Source organism: Parambassis ranga, chromosome 12 (assembly GCF_900634625.1).
Source record: "Parambassis ranga chromosome 12, fParRan2.1, whole genome shotgun sequence".
Classification (NCBI taxonomy): Eukaryota; Metazoa; Chordata; class Actinopteri; family Ambassidae; genus Parambassis; species Parambassis ranga.
The window spans coordinates 6,432,947-6,447,141 of record NC_041032.1 but is presented as its reverse complement, the minus strand read 5'-3'; the positions used below and the strand labels follow the sequence as shown (position 1 = coordinate 6,447,141).

General features: G+C 40.0%; 4 protein-coding genes across 10 annotated transcripts in view; 1 reads left to right on the top strand and 3 right to left on the bottom strand.

Moving 5' to 3' along the window:
- The window catches only part of rimbp2a (RIMS binding protein 2a), a 43,604-nt gene extending 40,656 nt beyond the window's left edge, over positions 1-2,948 (bottom strand). For all 6 annotated transcript variants that reach the window (XM_028417799.1, XM_028417802.1, XM_028417804.1 and 3 more), the window contains exons 1-2: positions 2,783-2,948; positions 2,371-2,514 (exon numbers count right to left, since the gene is read on the bottom strand). In XM_028417799.1, the coding sequence (XP_028273600.1) occupies positions 2,371-2,508 (138 nt within the window). In that variant the 5' untranslated portion in view covers positions 2,509-2,514; positions 2,783-2,948. The remainder of the gene's footprint in view (positions 1-2,370; positions 2,515-2,782) is intronic.
- A 2,010-nt stretch (positions 2,949-4,958) lies between these two features.
- Positions 4,959-8,490, bottom strand: noc4l (nucleolar complex associated 4 homolog). The gene is made up of 15 exons (XM_028418081.1): positions 8,323-8,490; positions 8,075-8,195; positions 7,877-7,983; positions 7,563-7,670; positions 7,263-7,412; positions 7,075-7,177; positions 6,956-6,990; positions 6,811-6,861; positions 6,617-6,728; positions 6,403-6,463; positions 6,207-6,317; positions 5,885-6,048; positions 5,653-5,735; positions 5,375-5,488; positions 4,959-5,292 (listed from the first exon to the last, which is right to left on the bottom strand). The coding sequence occupies exons 1-15, from the start codon at positions 8,473-8,475 to the stop codon at positions 5,173-5,175; spliced, it is 1,593 nt and encodes a 530-aa protein (XP_028273882.1). The 5' UTR covers positions 8,476-8,490; the 3' UTR covers positions 4,959-5,172.
- Positions 8,491-8,826: 336 nt separating this feature from the next.
- On the bottom strand, positions 8,827-10,585 carry LOC114443758 (tRNA pseudouridine synthase A). 2 transcript variants are annotated; one of them, XM_028418060.1, is made up of 5 exons: positions 10,474-10,585; positions 10,255-10,414; positions 9,927-10,029; positions 9,127-9,827; positions 8,827-9,026 (listed from the first exon to the last, which is right to left on the bottom strand). In XM_028418060.1, exons 2-5 carry the CDS (start codon positions 10,408-10,410, stop codon positions 8,994-8,996), a joined length of 993 nt encoding a protein of 330 aa, XP_028273861.1. In that variant the 5' UTR covers positions 10,411-10,414; positions 10,474-10,585; the 3' UTR covers positions 8,827-8,993. The 2 variants fall into 2 exon arrangements, with proteins under 2 accessions (XP_028273861.1, XP_028273860.1); XM_028418059.1 differs by lacking the exon at positions 10,474-10,585 and having other exon boundaries at positions 10,255-10,450.
- An 854-nt stretch (positions 10,586-11,439) lies between these two features.
- dpm2 (dolichyl-phosphate mannosyltransferase subunit 2, regulatory) lies at positions 11,440-13,212 on the top strand. The gene is made up of 4 exons (XM_028418212.1): positions 11,440-11,524; positions 11,978-12,067; positions 12,232-12,334; positions 12,416-13,212. Exons 1-4 carry the CDS (start codon positions 11,522-11,524, stop codon positions 12,469-12,471), a joined length of 252 nt encoding a protein of 83 aa, XP_028274013.1. The 5' UTR covers positions 11,440-11,521; the 3' UTR covers positions 12,472-13,212.
- The last annotated feature ends 983 nt before the right edge of the window (positions 13,213-14,195 follow it).

Genomic DNA, 14,195 nt, shown 5'->3' with positions numbered 1-14,195 from the left:
GCACACTATGATTATCCAGGCTGGAGTAACTGTTTATTACCCAAAGCAGATAATGTGGGTAGCTATTATGATGTTACAGCATATAATTAGGTAATTACCTCCCTTTATTTGACCATTTTTTTATGCCCCGCACTGTTTTTTTATGGTAATAAATAGGTTTTAATTCACCAATACATAAACAAATGTGTTTATACATTCAATAGATCAGTTAATAAAGCAGCATTTAATGGAATTTCTGCTTTTGGTGGTTAAATGAAGAGACACACTGGAATGGATTAGAGAGGCAGCATGGTGATGGCTGGATTTGAACCAAGGGCATTGTGGTTAAGTGGTGTGTGTGCTCAGTCAACCGAGCTGCCAGGATACCCCAAGGTAATCTTATTTCCACTGGTAGTAATTTAAATAAATTCTCATATCGCCATCTGGTGTGTGAGTCAAACATTTACATCAGTGTTGCCTGGTGCTGCCTTGCAACAGTTTTTTAAAAAAGAAAATAAATCAATCAATCTGTATCTAGACAATGATTTAAGATAAATATATTATAATCACACAGGAGGGACTGGGTGTACATATATTTGCAGATACAGTAATAACAAAGCCCCTACCTTGAGTCAGTCTGCTCTTTTATCTCGAGATGACTCTCTTTCCGTCACATGACTAACAGGCAGTGAAGGCAGAGGTGAAACGTCCGTGTGTGCATATGTATGTGCCAGCGCATGAGGAGCATGTGTGTGACGCTGCAATGAGCGCTTTCAATCTGCAGCTTTAATAGCTTGCCCGCTCTGTACACAGCTGTGGCTGGCTGGCAGTGTCACCCCAACAGAGAGAGCAAAAACAGTTATCTTACTGGCACTCTCTCTCTCTCCAACACATACACACACAGTCACTCGGTCAGTCCTGTCCCTGAATGGGTTCCTCCTGCTCCTGTCACAGTGCAAACCGCCCCTCCTCACACATTCACCACCTTGTCTGACTGAAAATCAGTGCAGACATGCATGAAAGCTTTGGTTTTAAAATGGGATCACATGAACAGTGCCGTCTATATCATAACATCACATCATCAGATCATGGTGAAAAAAAAAAACACTGAGTGTGGATTTTTATCCACTAAACAATAGAGCAAGACTGATACAATTTAATACACAAACAGCCAGTAAGTTCTGCAGTTACTTGTTATTGTTGCTTGCTTTCTTCTAGCATTAAAATCTCATCAACCCTGTCATGTTCCTGGACGTACCTCGCATACAAGCATCCCTTTGCTCTCTTCACCTCCTCTAAATCCCTGAGAGGGCTCAAATTAAATCAGTGTAGTGGTTTTAGTGAGGTTACATCAGCAGCAGGCACACAGTGTGTTCTGTCGATAGCCTTTCTCTGTTTAACGCTGGGACAGAGGCACAGGACAGAGGGACACTGAGCGTGCGTGAGGAAGAGGAGAGAGAGCAGAGCATACGCTCTGTTCCGCTCTGTTGCCTAGCAACACTTGCTCAATGTCTGTTCCCATCTTTACTGTAGACACATTGCTATCTCTCTCTCTCTCAGTGAATTGGTTTTCAGGCCTGACATGAAGCCCTGTGAGACTGGGGTACGGAAACAGATGGAAACTGGATTGGGCAGAAATAGGCATTACACCTTTAAATATGCAAATAGCTAAAGGCAATGTCAAGTGTCATTTAACTAGTTAAACAAGCCGCTACGATCAGACCACATTGCAGCCTGGCCTATTTCTAAATTCAAAAGAGATTTTCAGATGCATGCTGTCATCTTCTGCTCATGTTAAAGGCTTGGAATGAAGGACAGGAACAGACAATCTATCATCCCTTTTTACACATGGAAGCTGGCAACCCCAATCAGACACAGACATACTCCTAAAACTTTTAAGCATAAGACAAGTTACAGCACACACAGGTGTGCATTTGCCATGATGAGGTAAGGTAAAAACAGATTATTGAAAACAACGGATTTGAGGTCAGAAAGACAAATCTTTCTACTAACTGTTAAGATTAAGTTGACCCCAGCATTGAGATTAAACAAGAAAATAAAGTCACAATACTGATGTACTGTACTGTGCTGTACAGCCAGCAGCAATGATGAGGTCTTCTGTTGTATTGTCAGTGGATTTGGATGAACTTTCTGATCTACTGGTAATGAAATATTTATAATTAAAAGAAATTATTTCCCTTTATATATATATTCTCTCTTTTCCCCCTGTAAAATTCAATCCTGTGTTATAAATCCAAAACCAAGCGACTCTTTAAACAGCAAATAATACACCGGCCTCATTAGAGAACATGAACCTCAGTCCCTTCTGTAAGTTTTAGCTACAACAGCAGTGGTAGAAACTCAGGCCTACAGCACGCAGCACAGCATTACCTTGCCCTTGGTGTGCAGGTGGTGATGGTGTACATTTCTGGCAGCAATCATGGCCAGCTGTCTCTGGATCCACTGCAACTCCATCTGAGACTGCCTCAGCAGATCCTCCACATTAGCACTGGACGTGTGATCACGCATTATCACCTGCAAAAACCAGCCAGAGATTACATTCCAGATACACAACAGAGACCTCACACCTCCATTACAGACACTGGATACAGTACATATTCAATATCGGAAATGAATCATAAGCAGATACACAAAAGAACATGCAGACAATAAACTCAGAACAGCAAGTGCATTATCTTCAACAAAAACATGAAAATGCATCTGAAAACATCTCATACTAAATGTGGCAATAAATAAAGCAGAATTATAAGCACTGCCAAAATGCTACTTAGTTAGCACTTACTGTCCAATTCCTTCATCTTCCTCCATTAAAACAAAAAAAAGAAAAAACTTGTTTGTTACTGTCAGTTCATTTTTAGGCACATGATCAACCCCTGACAGTAAAATCAGCTACATACTGGAAGTTAAACAACTTCTGTACTCCAGTTTAACACTGTTCGCCCCACTGCATCTACATGTACTTGTAGGGTATGATTGATATGTACATGTGTATGCCCATGTGCATGTGTATCGGTGTGAGAGAGAGAGAGAGAGCTCCACTTAGTTACATAAGAGAGGATTACTGTATCACAGCAACACAACGATGGGAGGGGCGGGCACGGAAAAACCATCAGCTTTTATCAGTTGGCACTAAAGCCCCATCTATGTTGACCTGCTTTGTACCTTTGTGCAAAGCGCACACCCATTTGCACACAAGAATACTGTACTCACAGCAAACACACCACACACTGACACATGTAGGGTCCAGAAGGTTAATGCTGCTTGTACCTAAGGAGATTTGACTCATCTGACTCTGCACTGCTGCATCATAATGAAAAGTCCATCATTTAAAGGTGTATTATTTATTTATTATTTAAAACTGCACATTTTAACATTTTTTACATTTAAAATGAGTCATTTTTAAATCTGTGAAAAATAAATGCATGAAACAACATGTGTCAAATCAGTGAGTTTTTGGGATAAGGAATTGTAGAATGAATGGGCTCCTGCTACCTTTGTCTTTCTCTGCATCAGCCAAACAGACTCTCTGTGCTGCTGACTCACCTTGGACAGCTTCTATTTCCTCACAGGGGATTGTGGAGGAAGAGGACAGACGTAACAACAACAACAACAGCAGCGCACAATGCTCAGGAGTGCTGTAGTCTTCTGTCTGCAGAAGAGTCCCATTCTTCCAAGATCTCTATACAAACCTGCAGAAATGCCAAAGCATGTCATCACAGATCTGAGGAGGAAAGCTGGATCTACATATAAAAAGGCCCACATGGGGTTCTCAGTCCAGACATTTCTACTTTAACCAATTTCCTGGTGTTGTTACTTTGTTTTAAAGTATCACGCTCTTTTGGCTTATACCTACCGTGACACCATATAGTTGTTGTGTTGTTAGCATTTAATTATTGATACCATTTAAATAGTAATAATTGATGCATCACCTTACTCTTACTTATTGATCACTGCTTCAGTCATCTGAAGAGTTTCACAACACAACATGTAAACTCAATAAAGAAGCATACTGCAGAGTTCTTACCCACTGGAGAAGTGCTTGTGTAGTTTCTCTCATCCTCTTTCCAGTGATCTTGCTGTCTCCTCACTTCACAGCTTTGTCCATGTGTCCACCTTTTAGTTCTCAATAACAAAGCCTACAAAATTAAAAATACAAAAGAACACAGAGCCCAGAAACAGCAAGGATCCACTGCAGGCTTCAGCTTCCATGGATATATGTATGTTTTGGTGTGCGTATCCTGTGTGGCTGTCTGTATCAGGAGGTTTCATTCTTTCCCTGATATGACTTGCTCTTTAAAAACAGAAGTCAGTTATGATTCAGATTTTTTCTCTCACTGTGTTCTGGTACCCACGGCTGCCTGCAGTGTGACCATATGGCGCACTTTAACGAGAGGATGAAAAGGAGATGGAAAAGGCATTTAAGGCCAAATTATCACCTGTGTGAGGAGAGAATCACTTCATTATTAATGCACCCTGGCAGTGTTAAACCCTGATGTAAAGTATATTTATATTCTTATGACTCTATGTACACACGGAGCTTGACTGACACCTCCTGACCCAGTAAAAATGCTGCTGCAGAAAATAGAAGAAAAACAGCACGCTCACACTTTTTTTTTTTTACTTTTTCTTGCAGGGTTCTAGTAAATCACAAAATGTAAATCTAAAGTTCTCCTCAGTCCCACACCCATGCTTTAAAATGTAACATTTTAGTGCAGTTTTCACATACATTTAATGTTTTCTCATGTCATACTGTCACGATTTCAGTTTTTACTTTCAATTACCGGTACTATTAGTGTCATTGTTTTGCCTTAAATGGAAACACTTTCAGGACTGACTACTGTAGTTTTGAAATGTGCTTTGCAAATATTGGAAGTATACATGGTATTCAAACTCCCGTTATTTGTAATGGTGATGTACATAGTACACCTATTTAAATGAGTGAATGTTAAAACAAGGAGTTCTGAAAAGGCTTTTATTGATGTGAAAACATGAACACATAGCGACTGCAGATCAAAGGAATTCTGCTCATCTTGTTGCCGGTGTTGTGTATGCAGCTGGAGCTGGTATCAAAGAAGCATTTATATCATATTTGTCTTGTACAAATTGCTACACGCATTCACCTTGGGAAGATGGACTTGTCAAAATCCAGAGTGAATGAGGCCTTGTTTTTTTTTAAACCAGACAGAAGTGCTGTCCTAGCACATTTCCACCTCCTTTTAGTAACTGTGTGGCAGTTTCAAACTCCAATGGGATGCTTTTGATCTGAGACTGCTTCAGGTCCCTCTCCATCATCTGTGGGTAAGAACATGGGACATATTTTTCGTGCTACTGTGAGTAAACAAGAGCAAAGTAAATACAGGAAGTGTCCCCTCACCTCATGAGCTGTTATCTCTAGCACCTCACTGATGTCCTCCTCTTGTTCCGACAGGGGTGTGTTGATTAACATTGCAGCTTTGGCCACATCTGGATGGTAATGCTTTTGCAGTGCCTGTAGAAAAATGTATATTTTCAACTACAAGTCATGCAGGATGTGTTCCTTCCTCTTGTTTTTCATGGATAAAAATATTTAAAAAGAAACGGTGACTAACAAGCCGGGTGCCATCACTGTCACGGATGATCATCTGTGAATTCAAAGCCATCACATATACGCACCTTAATCTCCCATAAGCTGCTCTCTAAGGCACGACACTGAGCAGGATCCTCTTCGTCCATTAGATATGGGTCCTCAAGAGGCTCTATGAATAGAAACAAACACACATCCTAAAACACTGTCTTGTAGAAACAAATTCACAACAGTAAAGTTTATACACATTTCCTAAGTCTTGGAATACATTTGACAAGATACACATTTTCAGAAAAGTTGCACTGCCACACTGACACTCACCACCTTCAGAGCTAGGCTTGTGAATAAGGACTCTGCAGGATGGGTGGCGTCGGATCAGGTTATATATGAAGGGCAGCACTATGAGAAGGGCTGTAGGTGGTGCCGTTAGAGCCAGACGAGCCAGCCGTTTGGCAAACGCAGAAACCAAGTAAACTGGCAAGTGACTGCAAGCAAGAATTTGATATTATTATACATATTATTGATTTCATTATCTTGAACAGAAGGAATAAAATATTGAGGATATTATCAAAAATGGTTTGAATCGAAGTAAAGACAACAAGCAAAATATAGCCACTATTGTTCGAAGGGTAAATGATGTTACCTGGAGCTCAAAAACAGGTTGGCGAGATGAAAAAAGCGTGCTCTGTACTTCACATGAAAAACTGAAGGCTCAAGAAGATTGTATAACTTCTTGTAGAAATCAGGATAATCTCTGCAAACAACACAACGTTGTAAAAGATTTTTCAGTTTGCCATTGTCTATAAACTCAGCATTTTTGTCTGTGGACAAATACTCACAGGTTGTGTTGGTGTATGAGGACAAAGAGGCCATTGAGGGCCAGCAGGCTGATTGCTCCACCTGGTTGACAACAACATAAGTCAGTTGATTACAAGCTCCTTATAGCAGTAGAGGTTAAACATACAGCCTTTTGCACAACTTTCACATTCTGAATTAGCATTTCTGCAATCATTGTATGCCTACTTTATGTTCCTGTCATTATGCACAACCTACCAACTTCATAAGCAGCAGTCAGGAAGTCAATCATCAGCGTGGGTTTGCTCATGTATGGCAGAATAGAGTCGTGGAGGATCACCAAGACCTTTTTATACATGCTGTTTGGCAACTGCAAAAAAAAGAGAAGGAATGTGGCAAAGCATGTCTAAAGAGGAGAACTGTTAAATTCAAATACTGGAATCGAGATCTACCTTGTATTTAAGAAATCCAAGCCACATCCTTTCAAAGGCACGCTTATGCTCCTGTAGACGGGTAAAACATTTCATTGCTGTTTCACAAAAAATATGTCTGCAAGCAAGTGATGTGTGTAAATAAACTTTAAAAACTTTTACTTACATTCAAATTAGCAGCTTTCCAATCTTCATGCTTGGCTGAAAATAATAACACTTTAGTAAAGAAAAGAAAAAAAACTCACCAAGTACAATTATAACATCTTTTAAAAAGGCTGGTCTCACCTTCCTGTTTGACCAGAAAGTTGGTCAGCTCTGACTCCTGGCTTGGCATACTGATGCTGGATATTAGTGTGAATGCATTGTTTTGATATATGGGTTCCACGGCCTGAAAGGAGCACACAAGGCATATTAGGCACTTTATTAAGCACAAAATGGAAACCTCTATCTACGTAAGCCTTATGTTTTCCTACCCCTTTGTTTTTCTCCATGACTTTAGCCACATTATCTCGGATGGAGCTCATAACATAATAACGCAAATCCTCCATCTCCAGGAACTCCTGGAACCTGGAGATCAGCAGAGAGTTGTTTGTAGATTTAGACAGAAGTTTGTCCACCACGGCCTGAAAGTAAAGTTAAACAGAATGATCAGGTGTCTGTGTCACCACAAAAGATTCATATTTTCAAAAGCACCGAAACCTTGGAAAAAACATTGCACTTATTATGTCACACAAAATAACACATTGGTATTACATACATGGACAACTGCTTACCTGGATCATTTCTCTTGGGAAGCTGTAATGTTCACTCCAGTCTAAATCCTCAAGAGGATTCTGTCCTTCTGCAGCAGCAAACTTGATCAGGCAGCACAGAGCGCTCTCCTTCATTCAAAGAGATTTACAAGAATTAACAAATGACCAGCTAATTATCTACACAAGCACTGACAATATGCTGCACATCCCCGATAAAAATAGATATGAGAGAGATACACTGTGGTGACACTACATATGGACTGTCTGGTCCCCGTAGTCACTGTGCAGAATGTTTTCTTCTGTGGGAACACTTTGATCACATATTTTCAACTCACCTTAATGTCATGAAGTTCATGGCTGAGGTGCTCAAGCAGCATCTCCACACAACTGTTGTAACGATGTCTCATGAAAATCCGGTACTTCTCCTCAGCACTAAACCCTCCTGGACCAGACAAGAAGACAGTGAGACTGCAAATATAAACATTTACAGCTTACTTTTGAGTCAGTGCTGCCTGATGTGGAGCCATACTCACTACTCAAAGCCTCTTCCTCTCCGGGGAGTTTACCAATAAACAGCTCTTTTCTCTCCAACAATGTGCAAAACAGTTTGCTGCAGGCACCGACAGCGCTGACAACATCCTTCTCTTTTTCTGACTGAAAACAGACACAAATGAAAACACACGTGGAGAAGTCCTTTAGTGGCTCAGAGAAGGGAATGCTAACGCTAGTCAAACAGCATGCATTCATGTGCCAGTGCTCAAACAAATGTTCATATCTTTACCTGAAGGAACTCAAGAATGTCAAAAACGTCGTTTGCATGCTTTCGGCTTTCAAGTACACGCTCGACGATGCAGTTTATGTCTGTTTTGGCAGTTTTTGCTTTGCGTTCTGTTGCTTTTCCCGAACTCACGTTGCGTTTTTTGGCCGGCGCCATGTTTACTGACTGATGCTGCGTTCACGGAGGCATCACGGAAGCCAGACATTTGACATTTTGTATTTTTGTACAGAATTTATACTAGGATTTATAGTAAACTGTAAGCATAAGGATAATGTAATAAATAGATTTCTATCACATTTAATTTATGTGAAAGTGAGGCAAATGTATATTCAATTTTATATAGTTGAAGGGTTTTAAATGCGACAAAACTCCGTAACACTTTCCGTTAGTACCGCCACCTAGCGGATGGAGGAGTTTCCATAGCAGCTTGAAACTTGGCTTGTAAGAAAGCACATTTGACAGTACAGTAATTGTTACTGTAGAAGTGATAGAAAACGATGCAGTTGATAAAGTTAACAAAGATGGTTTTATTATCTTGTTTGTTAATAACACCAGAAATGTGGTTTAGCCCCACCAAAACTTATATTACAATGTTGTACTGTAAGAAAGATGATTTTCAACATAGGTAAAGAGAGTTTTGTTGAGATTTGTCTTCATCCTGCTGAAACTGTAGCCTAATCGGATTCATTTCCTCTGTCTGGATTGTCCTGTTGGAAAAGGGGAGAACATTGAATTTGAATGTTAAACATAACATTTTTAATAATGAATTTGTTTCATATAATTACTAAAATTTAAAGTCTAACATACTAGTTTTTGATCCTTATCATCTTTTGTTTCTGTAGCTGTGGCTTCAAAGTCATGGATAGGAAGTGAGGACATCCAGCTGACCATAGAATCCTCCTGGCACTCAGTCTCCACAATGGTTGGGTAGATATGAGCCTCCTTAAAGGACTTGATTGCTTCCTCCTCCTGGTCCCATTCCAAGCGCTCATGCAGTCCGTCTCCTCCAAAACGTTTGTTGTACCGTTCAAAGTGAACCCTTTCCAGGACCAGCCCCAATCCAGGAGCTTTGGGAATATCCACCTTCTCCTGTCCCCAACTCCTTTCCATCACTTCCTCCTTTGCGTAGCCCCTGATCACAGCGATGACCAGGCCAATCATTTTGCGGATCTGGTGCAACATAAAGCTCTGGCCTCGTACAGTAATTACTGCAAACTCACAGTTGTCGCAGATAAAAGGCTCACCACATGACATCTCTGTGATATAGCGGCGGGCACTGGGGTCATTTGGAGCCTTCTGGGAGGTGAAGTTATGGAAGTTGTGGGTGCCTTTGTAGAGGGAGAAGAGCCGATTCAACCTCTGAAGTGTCGTTTGTTCCAGACGAAAGTCTGCTTTATTTCCAGTGTCATAGTCTTTTGGAGAAAAGGCCACTGTTGGAAGCATATAGGAATAGGTACGAGCATCACAGTTGTTTTTTGAGTTGAAACCCTGAGTCACCCGTTTAAATCCTGCAGGTAAAAATATAACAAAAGTCTCTTTAGCACAATAATTCTTCGCACGTTTGAGGCATTTTATTCAAAATACAACTCAGATTTATATGGTCTTACCAAGCACCCTGATCTGTGGTGGAAGATGCTCGTTGATCTTCTTAACAATATCCTCAATCAACCACACCTTCAGAGAAACCACCTGGCCAGCTGCAGACACACCCTAAAGAAAGCAAAACAAATACAAACACATGTTAATATGACATAGCAAAATGTCAACCAAATGCCAAACCATCACATGCCTTATAATATTGTAGCATGACTTGTAATATTGAAATATGCATTTATACTATGAATCACTCAACATTGCTACAACATAGCAATGCGGTGGATGTTTGACATTTCTTCTCTTCTGTCTTATTTGATGACTGATATTTCTATTGTGTACCTTATCTGTCCTGGCACATCTTTGGAAAGACATCTTCTTCATGTCATCACCATGGTTTTCAGGAATGCAACCAGATTTAATCAGAGCAGTGACCAGATCATCTTCAATGGTCCTAAACTGAGAGTTTCCAGGATTTCTCTGAAATGAGCAAAACATTGTAATGTATAAAAACATTAAGTACTTAGAGCCAAGACTGAAAATGTGACTACTAAACAGAGTTCCTACTTCCCAGAGTATGCCATAAGGAGGACCACTTTCTTTTTAGGATATTTCCTTTCATCTTCAGTGTGTTCTCCCTGTGTTTTCACTCTCTTAGAGGTCAGCACTCTCTCAGACTCCTCATTTTCCTCATTGGCCCTTTTCAGCAGCTTAGTCGTCTGCTGGTCTGTAGGTCCTTCACTCATCCTGCAAAACAACTTCACAAGGCTACCTGCGAAGAGAAAACACAAAATGATAACTATGCCCCCGGCTTATGGTACAGGAATAAACAGCACAGTTAAGCATTCCTGAAAATACCAATTTATACATAAGATAAGCGGTACAAAAACTAGCACAACATTATAGGAAGAGGCTCACAGTGAATACAATAGATCAATATGTGTTCACGTCGTCAGACGGTTGGCTTACCGTTTCTCTTTAGCGTCTGTCTGTGGTGAAGAAAGGCACTCAGTAGTGGTCGGACTCCTAACATGTCCCGCTAAACCATCATGATCCTGCAGCTAAAGGACGCAAACTGCCCTTTCAGCTGAAACTAAAGGATAGCCAGAGCTAGCAAATGGTTCAAAATTATTCGTTGACGTAAAGTGTAAAAGAAAACTAATATACGTTTTCATAAATATTTAGAAATAGACCCAAGACTGTGAAACACTTTCTGCCGATAACGTTCTGCAGTAGATACGGATTCCGGAATTCACACATGGTAAAGTCAACTTTGACCTCCGAGTAAATCTCGCGAGATCTATCTTGTTCTCGTTTACTCTCTGCGTAGTATCCATTAAATTCATATGAATCTTCTGTTATATACGGATGGATGAAACACAGTTATTGCCCCTAATTTATTTTAAATGCAAATCATATTTGAACAGCGAATTGAAAACCCTGTATTTAGTATTATTTATCTTTACAATACTACCACTAGGGGGCACTATAGACATCAAACAGGTTTTCAGAAGAAGAAGAAGAACAGAAAAGAAAGAAGAAGAAGAAGAAGAAGAAGAAGAAGAGCAGGAACCAGCAACCAGAAGTAAACATTACCTGGCGATCAAAAATGGTAAGAAACACAAATTGCACATATTAATACGGATGAAATAAAATGAGCTTATAAAACAGCAGACAGAGAACTGGTTGTTTCATCGTTTAATAAAGCTTCGCCGGCAGAAACACAGTGACACTCCGAATCCTATCGGGTTTATTCTTTGCCATAAGTCTTAAGTCTAACCAATAGCCATTAGCCTCACGCTAATAACACGCCAGCTTATAGCTTCATATTTGTTATGGAGTTTTGTTTTCCTTTTGGTTTGGAGTGATTTAATACTAAATCGCAAAACAGAATGCTGAATGTAATGGGTGAAGATGATAATTAGTAGCATCCACAGATATATATTTTTTTCAGTCTATGGAGAAGACTAGAAATCATTGATATGGGCCTCTGGTCGTGCATGCCATATTTAACAGCCTCCAAGTGCTGCTAGCCCAGTTATTTATTTTATTTATGTATTTTCAGGCTACAGGAGTGGATCAAGCAGTTGGCATGAGTCTTGTTGTCTTCAGCCTTCTGCTGTTTACCTACTATTCTGTGTGGGTCATCGTCCTGGTAGGTTCTGTTTGAGCACTTGACATCCCAATAGCAATGTTTTCTTCTGTTCTCTTATTATTATCATCATTATTATATAATCCATGCATATAAAAAATGTGACATGCATACTGGAATGTCAGTCTTAAGACAATGCATGAGCATGTTTATTTGTTCTTTTCCAGCCTTTTGTGGACAGCGATCATGTACTTCACAAGTTTTTCCTTCCCCGGGAGTATTCTGTCATACTTCCTGGGATTGCTGCAGTAATACTACTCCTCTGTATAGGTCAGTATACTGATTATAAAATGATTGATTCTCTCTGAGACTTCTGATTCAGAGCTGGTGTTGTTGTCGTCCTCTCTATAGGTGCCTTCACTGCAGTTGTAATATGGAAGAACCGCAAGCCAAAAAAAGTGGACTGATGTTAAAGTGACTAAGCTGTGGATTTAGAAATGACTGTACAGCCATAAAGCATAGTTTTATATTTTCTAATAAATACTCTACAGATTAGACTTGTGAAAAACAAAGTTTTCTGACGTGTACTACTTTGGTACTCTGAGCTATGACAGAGAAACTGCTATCAAAGGAATACGTTTTACCTGTGCGGATTCCTCACTGTTCCTCAAATGTAAGGTGATTTTAGGGCATAACAGAAACACTTCTGTCACACTTCTGTCTTGTTGCAAAAGTTAACTATTTACATTTGAAAGCCTTTACATGGTGTTCTTCCTCAGTATTCGGCTCTTTATTGTGATATTCCCAATCAGAACAGGGTTTTCTTAAGTATTATAAATATGTTTTTATTTCAATTAAGGTAAAAAGAAACTGTTAAACAACTCATCAGTGACCTATGCCACCTCAGAGACATCTGCCACTGGAAACAATTAGCCTATGTACATAAGGTGCAAACAAAAATTGATGTTTTGTTAGTGTGACACTAGGACGTCCAGTGTTTCCTACATGAGACATGTATTTAATATTTGTAATATTCGGGCCAGTGTGGAATTTGGCAATTATATGGTAGAATAAAGTAGTGTAAAATGTGTCACTGTGTAAAAAAGAATGTCAGAACACTCTGTAAACACTGGGATATGTGGTGGTGTGAAAGACCATTGTGAACCAGCATTTGTGGGTTCTGTGGTCAATAAACTGTAGAAACTGGGGAACGTGTTTCAGGTTGATTGGAACTGTTTACATTTTTTGTTTTTACATTGTAAAAGCTTGGAGATTATACAATAATTTGATGGCTTATACAATATAATATATATAATAGAGCCTCACCTGTAAATGATGATGAACCCATAAATTCAGACTAGGTTGCATTCTGCACTTTGACCACTGTGGGGCACAAGATACCACAGTCTCCACAAAGAGTATCTGAGGTCGCCCATGTGGAAGCTCTCAAAAAGGTATTCTTAATAGTAGAAGACAAACGTGGCTCTGGCTCATGTAGTAGAGTGGTTTCATCCCAAGCCCTGACAGCAGAGGGGCCCTGTGTCCATGGCCAAGACACCTAACCCCAAGTTATGGATTCAAGCGATGATGAAAATACACTTGTTATGTGCCAGTGTGCATCACTATTGTTAGTGAACCCTGCCAATCTTTCAGTGCACAAAAGCATGGAGCAGACTGCCTGTTGAAATTCCCACCAGTCCTTGCAGTGGACAGTTTGTTGGTTTTAGCATACCGGTAAGCGCCACATACTGGTGTCACCATCGCTACTGCTGCAGCCAACAACAATAACATCAGTCAGGGAGAATGGCCCAACTGTTGGTCAAGGGGCCAAATGTTGTATTTTTTGCCCCCAGAACAATTGGCCTGTTGTCCAGAGTGAGAAGGCCTGGATGCAAAGTATGGAGCTAGATTACATCACTCAACTGAGGCTGTGATTGTTTAGGCTCTGTCTTTGGTAGCCTTGGTGACAAGGCTAGACAATAGTAATTAAAAAATGAAGAAGAGCCCCTATAAACACCTAAATGACTACTGGTCAAGTAATGTGAAACAGTCACGTCATTTTTAATTTATTGTTTCATGCATAGTGTACATTTTTCAGTGAATTCATAAAATTGCCTGCATCCGCTCTGGTTTCTCAATCTGGTTTCTTTACTGTGACAATGACTGGATTTAACAGCAGCACAACATTCCT